The sequence below is a fragment of the Aptenodytes patagonicus genome, chromosome 3 (genome assembly GCF_965638725.1).
Source record: "Aptenodytes patagonicus chromosome 3, bAptPat1.pri.cur, whole genome shotgun sequence".
Classification (NCBI taxonomy): domain Eukaryota; kingdom Metazoa; phylum Chordata; class Aves; order Sphenisciformes; family Spheniscidae; genus Aptenodytes; species Aptenodytes patagonicus.
In genome coordinates this window covers 117,581,428-117,600,929 of record NC_134951.1, presented here as the reverse complement: position 1 = coordinate 117,600,929, position 19,502 = coordinate 117,581,428, and the positions used below count along the sequence as shown (strand labels likewise).

The following is a 19,502-nucleotide window of genomic DNA, read 5'->3' as shown; positions in this document are numbered from 1 at the left end:
CTGTTTTACCTGGCAGTTTTGGGGACTTTTTCCCCAGTTGGGCAGGTCAGCTGGGTATGTGGCAGGGCTGCGGTAGGGTCGTGCATGGGAGATGAGCTCGCAGCTGGGACTGGGCAAGTCTTTGTGGCTGCTGCCAGCTCTGGGTGAGTGGCTCTCCTGGAGCCCAGTGGGTCTCTGCCTGTAGTCCGGCTGCAGCCGAGGCTCTGCTTCCCCACTGGGGATGGGGGAAATGGGAGCTGCCCATCGGATTCCTAGCACAGGAGCCCTGCGTGTCATTTGCAGGGCAAACCCAACACTGTAACCCCCACCCCAGTGCATATAGTCAACACACCAGGGGTGCAGGTAAATGGCTTTGGCCTTAGCTAGCCCAGTGCAGCCTCGGGTACCAGCTCCCTCCTGTACACCCCGTGCACTGGCAAGACTGACCTTTCTGCCATGGGCATGTTGCCCCCATGATGGTGCCAGCACCCCAGCACCATGCCAGCTGCAGGGGACCACATCCCATGAAGCCACAGCTGGGGAAGGCCAGCATGGCTTCAGGTGTCATGGTCTGAACTTGTTGCAACCTGAACCCACAGGCATGGAGTAATCACAAGTCAGCCCGAAGTCAAACCAGCAGGTGTTCTGGTTGTTTTAATGAGTTGGTGTCACACAGGGGAGTACTGGTGCACTATACAGCACTATGGGTGTTAAACTCTGATCCCAGCACTGGGAGGGACACACGGAGCAGCATGACCCAGCTGTGGAGTGACCAAGAGATGTGATACATGTTCACCCCCTGGGTAGCACCCAGCATACAGCTGTGCCTGGAAAGCCAAGAGCCTGCTTGGGGCCTATGGGCCCAGCAGGGTCAGCCACCCAGCTGGCAGTGGCAGGTACAACCCTCTCTATGCAGACATGGAGGCTAAAAATCCCTGGAGTGGCTTGGTTACTGGGCTTTAGTTAACAAAGAGGCGTGGGAGGAGGTTACAGCAAGCTCTGTGGCAAGGAAGTCGCTGATCCCAGGCCCTCTCTCCTTGTGGCACATAGCATTTGACATTGGCGCCTGCACTGGAGCCAGCTGCTTCAACAGCCAGCCCCACCTTCTCTAGGCGTTACTGGGGAAGGGGGTGACTGGAGGGGCAGACAGTGGCCTCTCCCTCCCCTAGCTTTGGGGCTGGCAGACCCCCTGGAGAAGGATGGAAGACACTGTGTTGGCTAAACCTGCTTGTTGGGCAGGGTCAAGAAGGTGAGGCCAGGCCAGGCTGCATGCAGGGGGAGAGGGGAGGACTTAGTTGGAAAGCCCTTGTTAAGCATGGAGCACAGCTGTGGAACTTATCCGTGGTCATCTCACTAAAAGCACTATGCAGCACATGCAGGCTGGATACATGGGTACAAACACAGGGTCCTTTCTCCTCTCCCCCAGCTCCTGTTCCTCAGTCAGGGCTCCTCCTCAGAGCATCCTTCTACCCCCCCCCCGAGGGAAAGGCCTTGTTTCTGCAGAGCCAAGCCCATCTGACTGGCAGTGAAATGCAGGTGAGGCCTCCTGGGCTGGGAACCCATCCCTCCTTCCTTCCCTTTGTGCTTGCATCAGTCCCGGGGGAGGTTGGGTGGGGGGATTTTTGTGGCAGGTGGCTCCACACCCCAGATCTCCCGGGCGTACTCCATGATGGTCCTGTCACTGGAGAACTTGCCCGAGCATGCAATGTTCCTGATGACTTTCTTAGTCCACTCCCGGGGGTCCTGGGAAGAGGAGAGGCAATGTCAGCAGTCAGTCCCTCACCCGGCTCTGTCCCAACTCGCAGCCTTGCAGGACACCGGCTATGCACACTTGGCTGCTTTAAACGCCATGGTGTGGGGCTGCCGAAGCAGCAAAACCTGCTTCACCCTGCCCCATGCCCACACAACGTGGTATCTGTAAGAAGGGTTCCCCAGGAGCACACTCATCCCAGCTACCCCCAGTCTCCTCGCTGCACTGCCATGGCCAAGGACCCCGTCCCTCCCCCTCGGTAGTGGGAAGCTCTTACCATGAACAGCTGGTCCACTTGGCCTTGGCATTTAATGTAGGCCTCATAGTCGGCAAACACCTTAAACCTGAAACCCAAAGCAGAGTAAGGCTAGGGTTTGCGTGCCGTAGGGTCCCAGCCTGGCAGGACAGGTGTCCTGGCACAGACACCTTCCTGCGGGCAGGCAGGGCTTAGCCCCTGCGCAGGGGGACCCAGGCCAGCTGGGAAGGAGGCCTGGGCAGGCTGAGAGCAGCCCACCAAAGGGGGATGCGTGCCAGGGCTCACCTGTCATGGTACATGAGCATGTTCACAACATCCCTGAAGCAACCGGGGTCTCGAGGGGAGAAAAAACCGCTGCTGATCTGGTCGATAGCCTGTCGCAGCTCTGGCAGGCGCTCGTAGTACTCCTGTGCGTTATACCTGCGTCCAGCAGAGACAGGCTGTAGGGACCGATGCTCTCCCCTGGGGCCCAGCACCCGGAGAGCAGGACCTGACGTGTCTGGGGCAGGGAGGGCAGGCAAAGATGTCATATGGCTCCTGAGGGGCCTTGTTCCTGGGGCTGTGTCCATCAGAGCACCCTGCTAGTGGCTCCGAGACCAGTCACAGTGCCTGAAACACTTTGTGCCCAGGCTCATGTCCCGTTCACAGCCACTGTGCTCTGGGCGAGCTGCTTGGGCTGCATCCTTGATGGACCATCCACTGACCAGCCCAGGGCGGAGGCTGCCTCCAGCCCCCCACTTTTTCCTGCTCCAGAGCTGCCCAGGGAGGAGGGTGTCCCTCCCAGAGATCATGGCTTTCCCTGCCGGAGCTGGGACCTGTATCCCCATCTGACAAGCCCTGGCAAGCATTGGGGTCTCCCCAGCACCAACCCTTGGCGATCCAGGGCCTCCACGTCCTCCACCCGCATGCCAAAGATGAAGAGGTTTTCTTCGCCTGCTTCCTCAGCCATCTCCACATTGGCCCCATCCATAGTACCAATGGTGAGGGCCCCGTTCACCATGAACTTCATATTACCGGTACCCGAGGCCTCTGTGCCGGCTGTGGAGATCTGCTGGGAGAGATCTGCTGCCGGGATCACTGCCAGGTGCAAGAGAGGTAGGAGTTAATCCTTGCCACACCGCAGCTCCCCATGACCTGGGCCCAGGACAGCAAAACAACCCTGGGCATCTGCTAGTGGCCCTGCTGACCTCAACCTCAGCCCAACCAGCACGGCTCTGGGGCCAGAGCCAGGCTCAGCCCTGCCACAACCCCATGCAGTTGCTGTCACTCCTGCATGAAGCTGGCTTCCTGCCCTGTGTGGAGCCCTCAGGCCCTTCCTAAGGGAGAGCCAGGTGACCTGCCATGACAGCCTCTCAGACTAGCCAGTTTCTGGGCTCAGCTGGGACATGCCCAGCTCCTGAGGTGTGCTTACACAAGACCAGACGTACCCTTCTCGGCCAAGGATACCCGGTAGTTCTCCAGGAAGATGACCTTGAGCCTGTCCCCCACATAGGGATCGTTGTTGATGACCTCACCGATGGACGTGATGAGTTTGATGATCATCTTGGCCATGTGGTAGCCAGGGGCTGCCTGAAGAAGAGCAGCCCATAAATGACGAAGGCTTTTAAGGATGGGAGAGCATGAGAGGTGCCAGTGAGGGTCCTCACCACGGGGAGAATGTGGGCCTCACCTCTGCTGTTCACATGGATCAGCAAAAACACCCTACTGGGAGAAGTCCTGAGCCACAGGGAAAGAGTGATGGGCCTTGTTCAGTCTGATTAGTCCATGAAGGTGTTTGCTGAAGAGCCCGCCAGCAGACACACGCTGGCTAACCTACAGTGGGCCCGGCAAAGCCACAGAAAGGGGACAGCACCTTCCCCACATCCCCACTGAGCCATGCATGCACCGAGTCCTGAACACACGTTACCTTTCCTCCGATCATAATAGTCCTGGGCACAAAGGATTTGGATGGATCGCTTCTGATGCCTGAAAGAGCAGGGCATAACACAAGTGAAGCAAAGAAAAACTGTACAGAGTTTATTGCGTGCATCAGAGGTGGGCTGGGATCCCAGCCCATGTCACCTGGACCCAGTGAACTTGCAGGACCCTGAAGCCCAACCAGACATCTGCTGGAGCTGTGCTGGGGAAAAATGGGCTGCAAAGTCCTCGGAGAACTACTCGAGCCAGCACAATGCAGAGCTCCAATGACTTGCCTCCCTTCGGGAATGGGCAGGGGCCCGAAGCATACACTGGGGAGTGGGGTTTTAACTTGCACCAGGTCAGTCCTAACACCTGCAGTACAGGTGTGGTGGTTACCTAGGCCCTGGGACCCAGCTGGGCTGGAGACATGGGCTGTGAGCTTTTCCTCAGAGCTCTGTACAACCCTTCAGACACTCTGTCTTCCCTCCTGGAGAGAAGCCCTTCATGACAGGAGGGCAGAGCTAGACTCAGGAGTCCTTGGCCACCAGCTGGCATACTTTTACATGGGAACCCTGGCAGTGACAGGCTGGGGGGACACCCCTTGCCTACCAGCCCAGGCAGCACTCACGGTTGTAGAGGGTGATAGCATGCAGGCAGTTCAGCAGTTGCCGCTTGTACTCATGGATTCGCTTGACCTGAACATCAAACATGGATGAAGGGTTGATCTTGACCTTGTACTGCTCCTCCAAGTAGGCTGCAAACTTCAGCTTGTTCTCCTGGCAAGAAAATCTGATGAGGAACAGGCATGGGTTCCCAGGCCTTGTGTCAGAAGTGAGCACTCACTGCTGGGATGTTCCTGGGAGCACGGTGCCTTTAGCCTTCTTCCCCCAACCCCACCTCCAGTGCATATTACCTGTTTGACTTTCGCCACATCCCTGATAAAAGCCTCATTATTGATGAAATCCAGTAACTTCTTCAGCTGGCTCAGATCTGTGATAAAGCCTTCCCCGATTTTCTAAAAGAACAAACCAAGAAAGGGATGTCCCACCCATGAGACACTTCACCCAGTCCACAATGCTTCCCCAACAGAGATGCCACAGTCCCATTGGGAATTGGAAGACGCACTCTGGCCAGGAAAAGGGGCACAGTTTATTATGGCGAGGTTACTTCTCTGTGTCATCAGGGTGCCCACAGGTACAGGGGAAACAGGGCACTTGCAAAAACCTGAACAAGTCCCTCTCTCTCAAGGAGCTTTACAGGGAGGATGTGCGCACATGTTCCAGGGCCTCCTGGCAGCTGGAGAAACTGATGGGCAGGATATAAAGATACATTTGATTGCAGGACATTATTCAGCTATGGCATGTCGCAGTGCGAAGCAAAAACCTGTGCTAAAGGGCCTGGTAAACAAAGGAGACAGAACTGGGGCTGGAGCTCCAAGGGAGCTCCTTTGTGCCTGTGAAGCTGAATGCTTTTGCAGGCACCCCATTTCACACACCATGGTACTGCCTGACAGGTTGTGTGTAGCCACCACGAGGGCAGGGAAACAGATCCAAATTTCTGCAACTTTTCTGGCCAACTCTTCATCACCGACTTTAAAGCCCAGCCAGTCCCACGCCTACATGTGCAACAGGTGTGCTCCTCCCAGGCTGTCCTCACTCACACCTGCCAGGCATTAGCCTCAGGTCTGATCAGACCACACAAAGAGGTGATCAAAAGCAAACGGATCATGCTCAGCCCCTCACTCCAGATGCTGGCGACTCACCTCAGCAATAACATCAGCCAGTCCTGGGTTGCACAGCAGGAGCCAGCGCCTTGGCGTGATCCCGTTTGTCTTGTTCTGAAACTTCTCAGGCTCGAGCTCACAGAAATCCTTGAACCTGGAACACCAGGGAGCTCTGAACCACCCACCACCACCCAGAGCTCTTCAGCTGGGCCCCCACTGTATGTGCTCCTCACTCAGGGCAGTCTCTGCAGATCTCCCTGTAACAAGCGTGAACTCTCTATGCTGCGTCTCACCCCCTTCCTCAGCCGTAATGCTGAGGGTTTCACCAGCTCCAAAGGGAGATGAGTTAGACCTTGCATACATGTGAATGAGACAGTCTCCCCAGTCTGCCATGCCCAGCAGGGCGACCAAAGCAGACCCTGACACCTGATCGCTCCAGCTAGCCCCCCAGGCTTGCAGGCAAAACCCAGTGAGTGGAGAGGGTGCGTGCCCTGGGTGTCCCCCAACTCACACTGAGTTCTTCACAATATCAGAGTGGATGCGGGCCACGCCGTTGACCGCATGGGAGCCAATCACACAGAGGTGCGCCATGTTAATACGTTTGCAGTCTCCTTCCTCGATCACCGACATCCTCCGGAGACGGTCAGTGTCCCCTGGGTAGAGAGCTGCCACCCGCTGCAGGCAGGTAGGCAGAAAGAGGGACATTAGCAACCCAGCCACAGGACCTAGGAACATTCCCATCCTAAAGGCAGCCAGATCAAGATCCCCAGAGTTCCCACAGCCTGTGACCAGCCCAGTCCCTTACGTCCAGATGCATTTGGTTGAGGGCGTAAATGATCTCTAGGTGACGTGGCAGCAGCTTTTCAAACATGGAGACCGGCCAGCGCTCCAGGGCTTCAGGCAGCACAGTGTGGTTGGTGTAGGCGCAGGTCCGTTTCGTGATCTCCCAGGCCTGTGTTACAGACAGCAGGTTAACGTGTGCGTGCCCAGTCCAGGAGGGGAAAGGAAACCCCGTGTGAGGACAGGACAGCAGATCTTTCCCCTGCAAGGACCCAGTTTTGCTCACCTTGTCCCAATCCACTTTCTCCACATCCACCAGGATCCGCATGAGCTCTGGGATGGACAGGGCAGGGTGGGTGTCATTTAGCTGAATAGCCACCTGCAACACAGACTCACTGGGCTCAGATCTGGCAGTGATAGGACTGTGACAGTGTCCTGCATGCATGGGGTTGGGGTGAGGATCAGCCCCAAGCCTCTTCTCATGGCACACACCCCAGAAACAGACAGAGCTCCCAGGAACAGAGCTATTGAACCTTTGCAAGTTTTGCTCCAAATTGCAAATTTTTCCCTGGGAAAATAGGCCCGGAGATCACCTGTTTTCCAACCCAAACTGCCAGCGTCTTTGTATATATACCCCCACTTGGTCCTGAGCACCCTGCTCATGATAGGCAGGTCTGGCTGAAATGCCCCCGGACCCTCTCTGCCCACAAACTCACCTTGTCTGGGAAGGTTTCAAAGCATGTTCTCACAGGGTCTCGACAGCCAAATTTGGAGGATTTAAAGCGGCGGATGATGTCTTGGAGGGTAGCAGCCACCACAAAGTACTCCTGTTTCAACCGCAGCTCCTTGCCTTCAAAGAACTGCAAGTGGGGGGACCACAGCCATCAGTGCTGCAGCTGCCATCCCCAGTTGGCAGCCAAACCCCTGGAGATGCTCCTATCCACTCTGACAGGCTTCCCAACAGGCCTCGCAGGTTCAGCACCTCATGAGGGCAAATGTGGATGTTTCTCATACTGCCTTTGATGGGGCAGCAGTTGTAGGGACTGACAAGGGGCTCGGCATCCCAAACAGCTGCCTCCAGAGGGCAACAGAACCTGCCACATCCATGCCACTCCTACAGAGCAAGCGCAGCTCCCTCCCTCACTGCAAGACTCTTTGCAGGGTTTTTGGACCAAGGATTTTGGACTCCCTGAAATAACCAGTAGCCAGTGTCTCTGGACACACCAGCTGCCTCCCATGCACACTACACTTCATGCTGGTCTATTTTAAAACACCAGCTGGAATGAGAGGGTGGGGGTAAAGTGCAGGAGATGAGCTTTTCCAGCAGAGATGCTAATCCATGACTAGATAGTGAGGGCTCTTCCCTTTTGGATCCGGTGCCCAGTGAGTGCATGGCCTGGGACAGTCCCTGCAATAAGAAATCCCTTGAACTGGGGGTGGAAACGAATCCCCCCTCATGGCTGCCTCTGAAATGACAACTTACTTTTGCAAAGGGTAAGCCATGTAAATTGGCAACTGCCTTGAATTTGAAGGAGTAGTATGTCTTCTCCTTGCAGCAGGGATGTATAGAGCAGCTATACAATATGGGCCAGACTCTCAGCTGCCATCAGTCAGCAGAGACCCTCTGGAGCCAGCAGAGCTGTGTCTGCTCACTGAGAATTACGGGGCCAACTTATCATATTAAAAATCCTCAAACCAGAACAATAAACATCAGATGGCCATGACCTTCCAGTGCTTGCAAACAAGGCGATACAACTACAGGGAGGATGATCCCGAGCAGCAGAGAGGAGAGACGAGAGAGTCACTCACGTTGTCATTTGGGTACAGGACTCTGGATATGTTTTCTGCCAGGTTTCTGTCCAACACTGCCTCGATGTAGTCACCCACGTTGACTGCAGCAAGAGAGAAATACACACAGCAGTGCAGCAGCTGTAGAGATTCAGGCAGGTCCCTGACACTGTGCTTTTCCCTATTCTCTCATAGAGAGATCTGTAACAGGAACATTCAGGCTACTATTAATGAAATATGAATGGGAATGTACATGTGTGAAAGGCACCAGAGAGATGGGAGGAGATGGGATAAGAGAAAGGCACATCTCCATGCAGTTTCTCAAGACACACGTATCAGGAAGGACAGACAGAAACTGAAGACAGCAGCCAGCGAAGGCAAAAAAAGGAAGTGAGTGACCAGCCATCTTGCTTAAGGACTAAGGAGAAATGGGGCAGGGTAAAGAAGCACAAAGACCGCAATCACACTCAACTCCTAAAGGGTACAAAAGGCTCATCTGAAACCCAGCTTGCAGCTGCCAATCAAGAATTGAGGAGACATTATGAGACTCGAGAGCCATCACCCCTTGTCCCACACAAGTTCTCCTGGCAGAGCTACTTGGACACACACATCTCTGTGCTTGCCAGTATGGAAGAATAAATCAAATAATCAGTCTAGCCTAAAACCTTCTCCTTCTGTAACAGCCTAGCACTGACATTTGGTATGTTAGTTGCCCTGTATCTGCTCTTCAGCACTACAGTTAGAGCCTGAAAAATGCACTAGAGAGGTCACATGTAGACCCAAAGGAAACCAACAGTAAGATGGGCTGTGCTGCTCTTTTCCTTCAGCACTAAGGGATGACGCTGCACAGAAATGACCCTCCATGGCAAGTATGGGTTTGCAGCTCATTTGGTGATGTGAGGAACACAGTGGCACGTGGTGTATCACTTGAGGAAGGGATAGGGCAGGTTTTGAGAACAGGATAAGCGTAATGGGGATGGAAGGAGGATGGATGGGTGTCCTGGTGCATGAGGGCTCTGGAAGTGGTTGGAGGTAGTGTGATCCATGGATGTGCGCACAGCGCTGTGTTTTGGAGGTAGCCAAGAGATATGTGTAAAGCAGGCCAGATGGGGAGTGCTGTGCCAGGTGCTATGCACACAGGAACAACCATGTCCCAGCCTGGCCAGAAGAGAGGCAGTGGAGGTATAGCACTTACACTCTTGGAGGTTGAAGTCATTGGGTGCTTTTGCAGACCACAGCCTCATGGTGTTTACAGTGTTGTTCTTGTATCCTGGCACTGGTGTGTCGTAAGGCATAGCAAGGACAACCTGCAAAAGGACAGTATTCCCGTCTGATTAGCAGCACGGTGGCCTCAGAGAAGGTGGGAAAGACCTCTGCAGGAAGAATCCAGAGGACACAGACAACTCCTGGCTGTGGTAAGAATCTCACCTCACTAAAACACACCTGCTGAGCTTCACAGACTTCCCTGCTATCATGGGCACTTCCAGCACCCACTGGCAAAGCGTTAATAGGAGAAACAGAGCTCTTTGGAGCTTTACTGACAAACTGGAGTTATAAGCCCATCAATGAAATGTAAAAGAGAGTTGCAAGCAACCTGCTGACCTTCCTACACCAACTGGCGTACCTATTAATTATTCACCAGAGCACTGCAAGCATCCTCAGCTGGCCACTGCAATTCTGTCTGTGCGGGGGTAGGGCCAGGGCAGCTGGGACCTTTGTGTTTCCATCTGGGATAAACTCCACAGCCTGAATCCTGCCCGTTAGCCTTCTGCAGCCTGCCAGGACCAAACCCTACCACCGCAGTACCATTCCCAGAGCAATTCACCCAATGTTCAAGGTTTGTTGAACCTGCCTGGGTAAATCCACTGAGATCTCCAGCACCTGAACTGAACATGAGTGCAAAACTATCAGCGCAGTCTACAGATGATGCTTAAGCATCAGGATGCTGCACACATGGCTACAGGGAGTAACACTGGGGCTCCCAGCTCAGATTACACTAGCCAGGCGAGGCATGGCTATGCTTCCAAGTTTGTGTGCTCCAGCTCACTGCTGTGCCAACACCTGCGTGCCTCCAGACCTGCTGAGCGGCGAGGCAAGGCACCCCAACCTCAGCCTGGAACAAAGAGGCTGAGGGCATATGCCAGCAGAGCTGAATGGTGCTAGCAGAGCAAGGCCCTGATCCTGCGGGACGGAGCCTGGGCCGCCTCTCTGACACTGGCAAAAGGAGCCAGCATCCTCCTGAACAAGTCAGTGTGTACTGCAGTGCATGACAGCCCCGCAGCCAGAGGCTGTCCCCAAACAAAGATGTGAGAGGCAGCAGAGAACTGAACGAGCTGTGCTCACAGGGCAGGGAAAACCCAGGCAGATCAGCATGTTGGCCCTGAACAGCCTCTTTGTGCTGGCATCAGCAACAGGTCCCCTCTGGGGAGAATCAGCAAGAGCTCAGGCTCTCAAAGCTGCTATTACCAGCTCCGAACATGGAAGCAGGCAGAAGCCTGCCCTGCCTCAGCCATGGGGCTGGGGCACACATCACATGAACCAAGCGATGCTATATTTGGAGACTGCGTCTTTGGCTTTTTTGAGCCTTTCCAACTTGTTCCCTTAACGGCACCATCTGAAAATTCACTTCCTTGTAGGAAGCAGTGTTTCCACTGCACTGCTTGGGATCCCTGAAACCCCAGAGTACCGCTGGGGTCAGAAGAGGAGCACATTGAAAGACAATGGCACTCGGTCCCCACGTGGATGTCTGCTTCCCCAGAGAGCTCTGGCACGGTGCCTCCATGCTGTTTACAGGGATGTGGTGTTGAACCCCTGTGCTGTGTGTGTCCTGGGAATGGCCTAGGTCACTGCACAGCCTTCAACAACCAGGGTCCCTGGAAAAGGACCTGGTTTATTTCTCCTCTGAGCGGGCCCAGGCGACTCTGCAACTGAGCTTCAGCTCTTGGTGCTGAAGAGAATGGCTTGGCTTTATGACTGACTGCTCCTCGGATGGACAGAGCTGGCTCATCAGGCTGAGAGACCCTTGAACATCATGGGAACAAGGCTAGGTCATGTCCCTGAATCCCAGAGAAATTCATAGTCCTTCCTTCCTCCATCCTGGGCAGTGCTTAGACACGAGAGGCTGAAACAGCTTCAATCCTCTTAATAAATCTGTGCCTCTTTAAAGCTTGCCTTCCTCAGCTATAAGACTGGAATGCACTTATGATGCAGCAGCCTGTGTTCTGAGCAGGCACATGCTCCTGAAGCACAGCATTACCTCCCCAACTGTGGGAGGCTGAAGAAGCATTTGCTCTCCACGATGCCACAAAACAAGGCCTCCAGGCAGACTGGAGACTTGAAACCATGCCTCCAGCCTCCCCTGACAGCACTCTACCCATCAGGCTGGTCTGGGAAAGAGGAACTTGCTCTGATCACGAGAGTTAAACACCCACAAGACTGCTCCACGGCCACCCCACAAGATGAATCTCCACCCACAGCAGCAGTGCCAGAACCACCTGCAAAACCACTGGGTTTCAGTGAGTGGTAGCCAGGAGCAGTGCAGAAGGAGCCTAGCACGGCTGCCAGGGATACAGTCCTCCTCCGACATAAATCCATGCAAGACTGTGGGGCTTCACCCTGGCGATCTGTAGAGAAGGAGGCCCCAGCTGATCTGAAGTTACAGATGTGACTGAATATCATCCCTCTTTTTCCTCAAATCCTGCTGCAGCCGTAGCCAACAAAGTCACCTTTGTAATTGCAAGGGTAGCAGAGAGAGTTTTGCCAGAGTGGGAGAGAATGGAAGTCTGACCACCTCAGGCAGCCCGGGCACAGACTCTCCCCCTCCACGCTACCCTGGCCCATCCTCCCCCAGCCCAGCACCGAGGGAGATGTTGGTACCTGGGTGTCGATCCACTTCACACCCTCAGGGGTGTGATCCACACGGCCGTAGAAGTGCACGGGGAGCATGTACTCTGGGCGAGCTTTCTCCCAGGGATTGCCGTAGCGTAGCCAGTCATCGGCCTCCTCCACCTGCAAGAGGCAAACGGGGTTCAGGTGATGGCTCGTGTCTCCAAGTGAAGGCTAAACTCAGCTCTCCCAAGGGAGGCCAGTTTAAAAGCAAAGCTTTAGTAAGCTGGCTTTAAATATGGATATGCAGAGGCCTCTAGAGGACAGCTGGGCTTTTCGAAACATGGATGACTACATCCCAGCTGCTATAAATAAATCAGCCTCTATGGGCTTTGCAGAGCTGTACAGGTTTAAACCATCCAAACTGCACAGACTGCTGCATTCAGTCCATCTCGAGGCCTTTACATCCAGTTTGACCGTGATAGTGGGACATGTGGGAGGTGGTTCCCTAGAAGCCTGTCGGTGCTGTTCCTGGCCACAAACCACCCCCTCTAACCCAGGTCTTGCTAACTGCTCTGCCCTCTGCCAGAGAGGATTTCTCCTCTCTGCTCATAACAGCACCAATGGGAGTGAAGTCAATTCAGCAGAGCCACCAAGGCTGATGTGCACCAGAAACCAGAGGGGCTGAGGCACTTGGGAGAGCTGCTCTGTGCCTGCAGGCATTTCCCTGCCAGGCGGGGGGGCAGGTCTGAGCCACAACCCAGCATCGCCACCACCCGAGTTCTTTTTTAAGTAACATTAAGCCAGTAACAGCGGATGCTTTTTTCCCTGTTGTCACCATTTATAGGGCCTAACATTGCAGCTTCTTTGTGGGGGAGGAGGAAAAACAGCCGTCAAACCTCTCATCCTCCCTGACTTATGGAGAGCTATTTTAAGGGGAAAAAAGGTCCTTTATGCTCAAAAGCAAGGCAAGTCTCCTAATGGAAACCATTTCCAGACATACACTAGGGAAAACTGCCAGCTGGGGCAGTTTTTTAGCCTATTTTCACTTGCAAAATATTATCATTAATGCTACAGGAGAATCCCTGTTTAAGCCCCTGCTGCCAGTCTCCCAGGGAACCCAGAGCAGCAGCACCCCAGGCACTTGTACTGTTCCATCATGTTCAAATTCATCCTCCACCAGACACCTTCATGAGGTGTTTAGCCACATCTCCATCCTTAGCCTGTCTCCTTGCCCGCTCACTGCCAGGTTGGATGGGACTCTCGGGTTGTTGCAGCTGTGCCATGGAGCCCCAGGCAGGGAGACCTCTGGTCCCAGCCATGCCCTGTGGGCTCAGCTCCAGCACCATCTTTCCGGGCTGGTGACTGGCATGGATGAGCTTGCGCGTGTCCCCGGGTGAGCGCCTGCCACACACACACCCCACCGCCCTCATCACTTCTCTTTGCTCAGGCAGTCAGAGCCCCAGGGTCAGCACAAGCAGTAGGAAGTGACAGCCCATTTGGCACCAGGTGATGGGCTCAAATACCCAGTTTATGAACAGCTCAAGGCACCGCAGTGCTGTTTGTGCGGCCAGGCCTTGTCCACAGGCAGAGGTGGCCACCGCAGCATGGAACAGAAGGAGAAAGGGTGACTTGAGTTTGCCAATGTACCTGCCAGCCGTCGACAATCTTCTGATTGAAGATACCGAACTCGTAGCGGATGCCGTAACCATACGCCGCCAGCCCCAGCGTGGCCATGGAGTCCAGGAAGCAAGCTGGAAGAACAGAGCATGGTCATGCTGCAAGGAACCTCACCCCTCACTCACTGCACTTGCTATGGCGTGCTGTGCATGGGGGGGGTGAGGAGCTGCTACAACCAGTGCTGCTGGAAACATTTATTACTCAGAGGAAATCCGCGTGCAGAAGGTACAGAAGGGGACAGCCTGCAGCAGCACCCCATGCACGTCCTGCCGAGCCACCACAAACACCCCAAAGTTGCTGGTGACAAGGACAGGTCACCAAAAACCCAAATCCAGCCTTGTTGCAGTGAGAGCTCTTCTAAACTTGCCCAAGGTGCCCACGTCTTGCTCAAAGCCTGCCTGCCTGGTAAAGCAGAGCTTCTGAACCCAACTTGCTGTTCTACCAGCTACTTTGCTATTATTGCTTTCAAAGCAAACCCTTCCAGCCCTCAGTCTGGGACAGCTCTGGTAAAGATCAGCCCCAGCATTTCCTCCGGAGGAAAGGAAAATTGGGGAGCTCTCATCTCCAACAGTCCTGTGGGACAGGCAGACTAAAACAGCAGCCAACAATCTGCCTACGTGAGAACTGCTTGGGTGCCTCCAAAAAGTGAGAGCTTTCACAGGGAGGTGAGGAGAAAGGCTCCGGACAGCCCCTTTCCGCTGCAGCCCCACCTGCTGTGGTGCAGACTACACAACTACATCTCCTGGATGCTCTCACTGGGGAGGGGGCTCGTTTCTGGCCAGCCAGGAGCAGGCAGGAGGGTACCACGCTGCTGAAGGGCTGCGGGGCAGATGCGGGCTGAGGTCTGCATGCTGTCATGCTGAGGTGCCGGCAGCGAGGGCGTGACAGCCTCCAGCCAGGCCACCCTCTGTCCCTATGCACTCTGCGCGAGGAGGGGGCTCCCCTCTCCCTGTATTACCTGCCAGGCGGCCCAGGCCTCCGTTACCAAGCCCAGCATCTTCTTCAATTTCTTCCAGCTCCTCCAAGTCCAAACCCAGCTATTGGGGAAAGAGCCACAGCAGAACACGTCACCACCCGAAGCCCACACCCTGGGGCTGCTCTCCGGGGAGGGCAAACACAGATCCCAAAACAACCCACACCACAGGAAATTAAACCCACAGGGTTTAATTTGCATCCCCCCCACCCTCCCCTTCCCACAAAGCATCTCACCAGCCTCTGGTCCCCGGGCAGCCCAATTAATTGGAAAACAATTTAGCCCATCATCAAACGTCGCTTTCCCATGAACTAGGTTTCCTTAGAGACCTCAAACAAAACACTCGTCTCCTGGCAGCCACTCACGCCAGGAGGCCCTTCCACCGAACTCGCCGTTGGAGACAGGATGGCGAATGGCCAAGTCGGCGTGCAAGGGACTGCCGAGTCCTGCCCGGGTACACGCGCCGCCTCTCTGCTCGCGCCTGCCCAGTCCTTGAGGAAGGGCACGACCATGCTGGCAGCTGGTTACTGCAGTGTTCGCCATTACGCTCCGTGCCTTCCTGCATCCTGCCCAGCCTACTGCCAAGCTCCTTGGCTGGAGTCCATGGCTGGAAGTGGTTGTCTCCTCTGCTGCATCTCTTGGGCCACTTCTTCTCCAGCCCGGGGGCTGCTGCCAGATGAAGGCTAAGTGTGCCAGCAGCAAGGACTCTCCAGGATTCAAGAGATGCTGCCTCTCGGAGGGCAGCAGTATCTCACCTCAGTGCCACAGGGGACAGTGGGGAGTCAGGCCGACACCATGGCTGCTCCCCAAACCACTCTCCCAGCGCTTCAGCGGTCTGCAACCACAAGCCAGGAAAGCCTCATGCACAGTGTGACGGGGTCACAAAAACCAAGGCGAATTCTCTCAGTGACAGAGCCATGCTGGATACGAGACTTCCCATCCCAGCTGGCCACTGGCCACGATGAGCTCCACATGTTGGAGGCTACAGCGATGGAAGCCTCTGCTCGCACGTTGGGCCAAATCAGCATGTGGAAAATGCCTTGCAAAGGGACTTGAGGATCCTTCCTGATAAAAACAGCCTGCCCTCCGAGGCATGATACCTCAGAGAGGAAACGTGTCACGTCCCTCCCTGGAAATCCCTTCCCATCCCTTGGCAGGGAAAGTGCTCACCAGGACATTTCATCAGCAATCGTAGCACCTCATTTTGAGAGATGGTGACAGAGCCCAACTCCTGCTCGGAAGTGTAACATGCATCAATCCGATGGGGCGGGGGGGAAGAGGAGGAGAGGAAATGAAGCTTTTGGGTGAGAAAGCCCAAAAACTCATACTCTGTCAAAAAGGTCGCTGTCCGGCTGCAGAGGTAGCTGCAAGCCTAAGTAACCATGGCCTCGCATTTGTGATTGCCTTGGTGGTACTCAGCTGTGTTTTTTCCAGTTTGAACTCATCTGATGACATTTTAATTCAAGCAAACAATTTCTCCCCTTTCTTCCTTCCCAGTGATTCACTTTTATCCGGCAGCGCTGCTGCGGTGCCTTGTGTACCTGCATGTATGAATTGTAATTTGGTGGTTTGGTGCTCCAGTTTCCCCTTCTGGCCCAGCCTCCCCCATTAGACTACATCTCCCGTGATGAGCCATCATCTCTCCTAGTAATGGAAAGCTATTTGCAGCCTGGGACTCCCTAGTCTTTTGGGATGCTGGGTGTTGCTTTCTGGATACTCTTCTGGATTTCCCAGCCACTACAGGAAAACGGTGGTTTGAGAAAACCATACTCCAACTCTCAAGGAACCTGAAGGTCCCCCCGTGGTCTTCTCTAGGGGATGAAAAACACTAACAGAGAGCCAAGCCTCGCTTTGTTTAGTCAAAATAACACATCCTTAGAAGGAAGCCCTGAGAAATAAAGATACCCAGCCCTCCGCGTGGAAAAGTTTGGCCAGGTCCTCGGGGGGACCCTGGTACCCCCAAGACTTCACCTGGTAAATGGCTTCGTCGCAAGCATTCTGCAGGCCCAGGTTCACCATGGTGTTCTGCAGAGTGCGGCCCATGTAGAACTCCAGGGAGAGGTAGTAAATGCGCTGGGGAGGCAAAGCAAGACACTTACACACAGCACAGCACTTCACCGTCACCAAAGTCGCTTAAAATTGAGAGCAGACCCAAGTGCTTTCCAGAGCAGGGACATCTTCCCAAACCAGCTCTTGGCGCCTGCTCCTGAACACCACACACCGCAGTTGTTTGTCAGAAGGATCTCGCGCGGGATGCTAGCCAACCCTCTGCCACGCGTCTCCCTGCCAACAGCCTTCTATAGAAAAATCTCGTTGCCTGTTAAGTGTTTCCCTAATTAACTTAGGGCAAGAATTATCTAGGATGCTGAATGGTATATTTATACACCGTCAAGCTCAGCTGAGGTGATGCTTACAGTGGGCTTTTAAAGTTTTCCCATGCTGAGCTGAAGCTGATCCAAAGCCTGCTGAAAGCCGGAGCGAGCCCCCTGCCCCGCGCACGCCGGCTGGGCTCAGGGCCAGGCCCCTTCCTGCTAGTGATTTTCCAGTGCTCCTATCGCACGGGTCCTCCTGTTCTCCCCGTGCTGAGTTTCACGCACATGTTTCACCCTGTTGAACAAATACACTGTCCTGCGGGTGGCAGGGTTCCCGGCACAACTGTGCAAGATGGGCTGCTCTGCGGTGACCTTCCAACTTTCAGAGGAGCTGTGCCTGTGCCACGAATGCTAATGACAGCCTGTTTGTAGGATGAGAAGCAGTCTGTGCAAACTTTTGCCCTCACTCAGATTTATCGCTAGAGATATTTTTATAAATAAACAGCAATTTTTAACAGAGCAATAGCCTGACTTTAAATCGTGCTTCCCCTTGAATCTCTTTGCTTCGTAGCTGGGAACTCTCCCCACTAAGCAGCAGGATTACCCGCTCTGCCGCCTCTGCTGGGAGTCTGAAAGGGTCCATCTCTTCCTTGGGGCTCATTGGAAAGACTGAAAACATCACACAGTTGCATAAATACTCTGCTCCTCTCAGTCTCCCGCAGGGACGTGTTGCTAGTGAAAACCTAAGCACAGGGGACAGCAAGCAAGCCCACTACAAGCTCCTCTTAGCCTTTATGGGATCTGTACAATCCCTTCAGCAATACAGATCAGAGAGCATTTGTGTGAGTGAGGATAAAAGGGAGAGCTCCACGCACTGGCGTAACTCCCAGTGCATGTGCACCTGTACCGGCGTGAAAGTGCAGTTTGTTTCTTGTGTCAAGGCAATATTCATAACCCCGAGAAAAGAGCTGACTAGGGGAGGCAGCTGCCTGCGCGCTGGGAAGGTATGTGCCTTTTCTAGTACACACCTGCCCTCTGGGGCTCTCCAGTTAAGTGCTGGATCTGGTCTTAATTCAAAAGGATTAGGGCTGAGTAACGTCCTGCAGCCCCCAACATCTCCAGCATCACTGTCCTGACTTGACAAGTTGGGAGGAGAGGAGGGAGCAGGCTGAGTCCCCCAGGAACGACCAGCTCCCCGGGATTTGGTGACCTGGGAGAGCTTGTCTGGTTTGCACAAGGCAAGAAACTCCTCTCCAGCCTCAAAGCCAAGCTGCCTGCGGGCTCTGCAGGAGCAAAGGCAGGACATGGCTGTGCTGAGGCATGTGTCGAGACGTGGAGGTGACGATGCCCAGAGGGGACACCGCCATGGTGGTGCGAGTGCAGGACATGGCCGTGGTGAAGCGTGCGGAGGAGCTGGCAGCAGCAAGGCCCGTGTGAGGACATGCTCACAGGGGGATCACAGGGGACATGGCTGCGACAAGGCACAGGGGCTCACAGTTGTGGGGGATGCCTGAGGGGGGACATGGCTGCAGCAAGGCTCATTGGGACAGGGCTGCAAAGAAGCTTGTGGGGACACAGCCACGGCAAAATGTGTGCGAGGGACATGGCCATGGCGATGCCCACAGGGACACAGCCACAGTGAGGCGCATGAGGGCCACGGCCACGGCAAGGTGTATGCAAGGTACGCAGCCACGACAATGCCCATGGGGACACAGCCACAGCAGGGTGCATGCGAGGGATATGGCTGTGGCGATGCCCACGGGGAAGATGCCACGGTGAGGTGCACGAGGGACACGGCCATGGCAAGGGGCCATGATGTGGTGATGCCCAAGGGGACACAGCTGCGGCGAGATGCATGCGCGGGCCACGGCCGTGGGGATGCCCGCGGGCCACGTCCGCAGTGAGACCCGTCAGGGGGACACGGAGACACCCGCGGGGCCGACGGGGAAGGCGCAGCCGCCGCGTCCCCGTCCCCATCCCCGTCCCCCCGGGGCCCGTCTTCCCGCGGCGGCGGGGCCGGTGAGCTCACCTTGGGGTCCCGCTCGTAGTAGTGCTGCTGGGTGCGGATCCAGCGCCCCACCAGGTGGTCGCGCACCGTGTGGGCCAGCGCGAAGTAGTAGTCGCGGGGGGTGGCGACGTTGCGGTCCTTGACGAGGGTGAAGTGGAGGTGGCGGTTGAAGCTCTTGCGCACCTCCGCCACGTCCCCCAGCCCCGCGATCCCCCGCACGCTGATCTGCCTCCGCCGGTCCCCGTCGCTCAGCGGCGCCGCCATCCCGCCGCCGCCGCCCGACCGGCTCCGCCGCTGGCTCCGCCGCTGGCGCTGGCTCTGGCTCTGGCTCTGCCGCAGCCGGGACCGGGGCCGGGGCCGCCGCGCCTGCGCCTCCGCCGCCCGCGACGAGGCGGGGCCCCGCGCGGCTGGCGCCAGGCCCGGCCCGCGATGAGGGGAGCGGCCGCCCGCCCCTGCCCGGCTCCGCAGCGCCGGGGCGGGCCGCGACACCGCGGGCGGGGGCCGGGGCTGCCACCATCCTGCCGCCAGC

At 55.6% G+C, this 19,502-nt stretch overlaps 1 protein-coding gene across 1 annotated transcript; it reads right to left on the bottom strand.

Annotated features, from left to right (window-relative positions):
- Nucleotides 1–607: 607 nt before the first annotated feature.
- On the bottom strand, nucleotides 608–19,284 carry PYGB (glycogen phosphorylase B). Its single transcript, XM_076334841.1, has 20 exons — nucleotides 18,995–19,284; nucleotides 16,625–16,726; nucleotides 14,639–14,717; nucleotides 13,651–13,754; nucleotides 12,052–12,183; nucleotides 9,371–9,482; nucleotides 8,197–8,279; nucleotides 7,104–7,247; nucleotides 6,674–6,766; nucleotides 6,413–6,559; nucleotides 6,119–6,282; nucleotides 5,647–5,761; nucleotides 4,798–4,899; nucleotides 4,513–4,660; nucleotides 3,892–3,950; nucleotides 3,413–3,554; nucleotides 2,855–3,062; nucleotides 2,271–2,405; nucleotides 2,007–2,073; nucleotides 608–1,722 (listed from the first exon to the last, which is right to left on the bottom strand). The coding sequence occupies exons 1-20, from the start codon at nucleotides 19,235–19,237 to the stop codon at nucleotides 1,570–1,572; spliced, it is 2,532 nt and encodes an 843-aa protein (XP_076190956.1). The 5' UTR covers nucleotides 19,238–19,284; the 3' UTR covers nucleotides 608–1,569.
- Between the last annotated feature and the right edge of the window lie 218 nt (nucleotides 19,285–19,502).

What these genes read in the sequence shown, in the direction of transcription:
- PYGB (XM_076334841.1), bottom strand. Translation starts at nt 19,237, where the DNA reads ATGGCGGCGCCGCTGAGCGACGGGGACCGGCGGAGGCAGATCAGCGTG. An exon ending in TCCTGTACCCAAATGACAAC is followed by an intron (nt 7,248 to 8,196) that starts GTGAGTGACTCT and finishes CCCCACTTGCAG; the next exon opens with TTCTTTGAAGGCAAGGAGCT. An exon ending in TCAACCAAATGCATCTGGAC is followed by an intron (nt 6,283 to 6,412) that starts GTAAGGGACTGG and finishes ACCTGCCTGCAG; the next exon opens with CGGGTGGCAGCTCTCTACCC.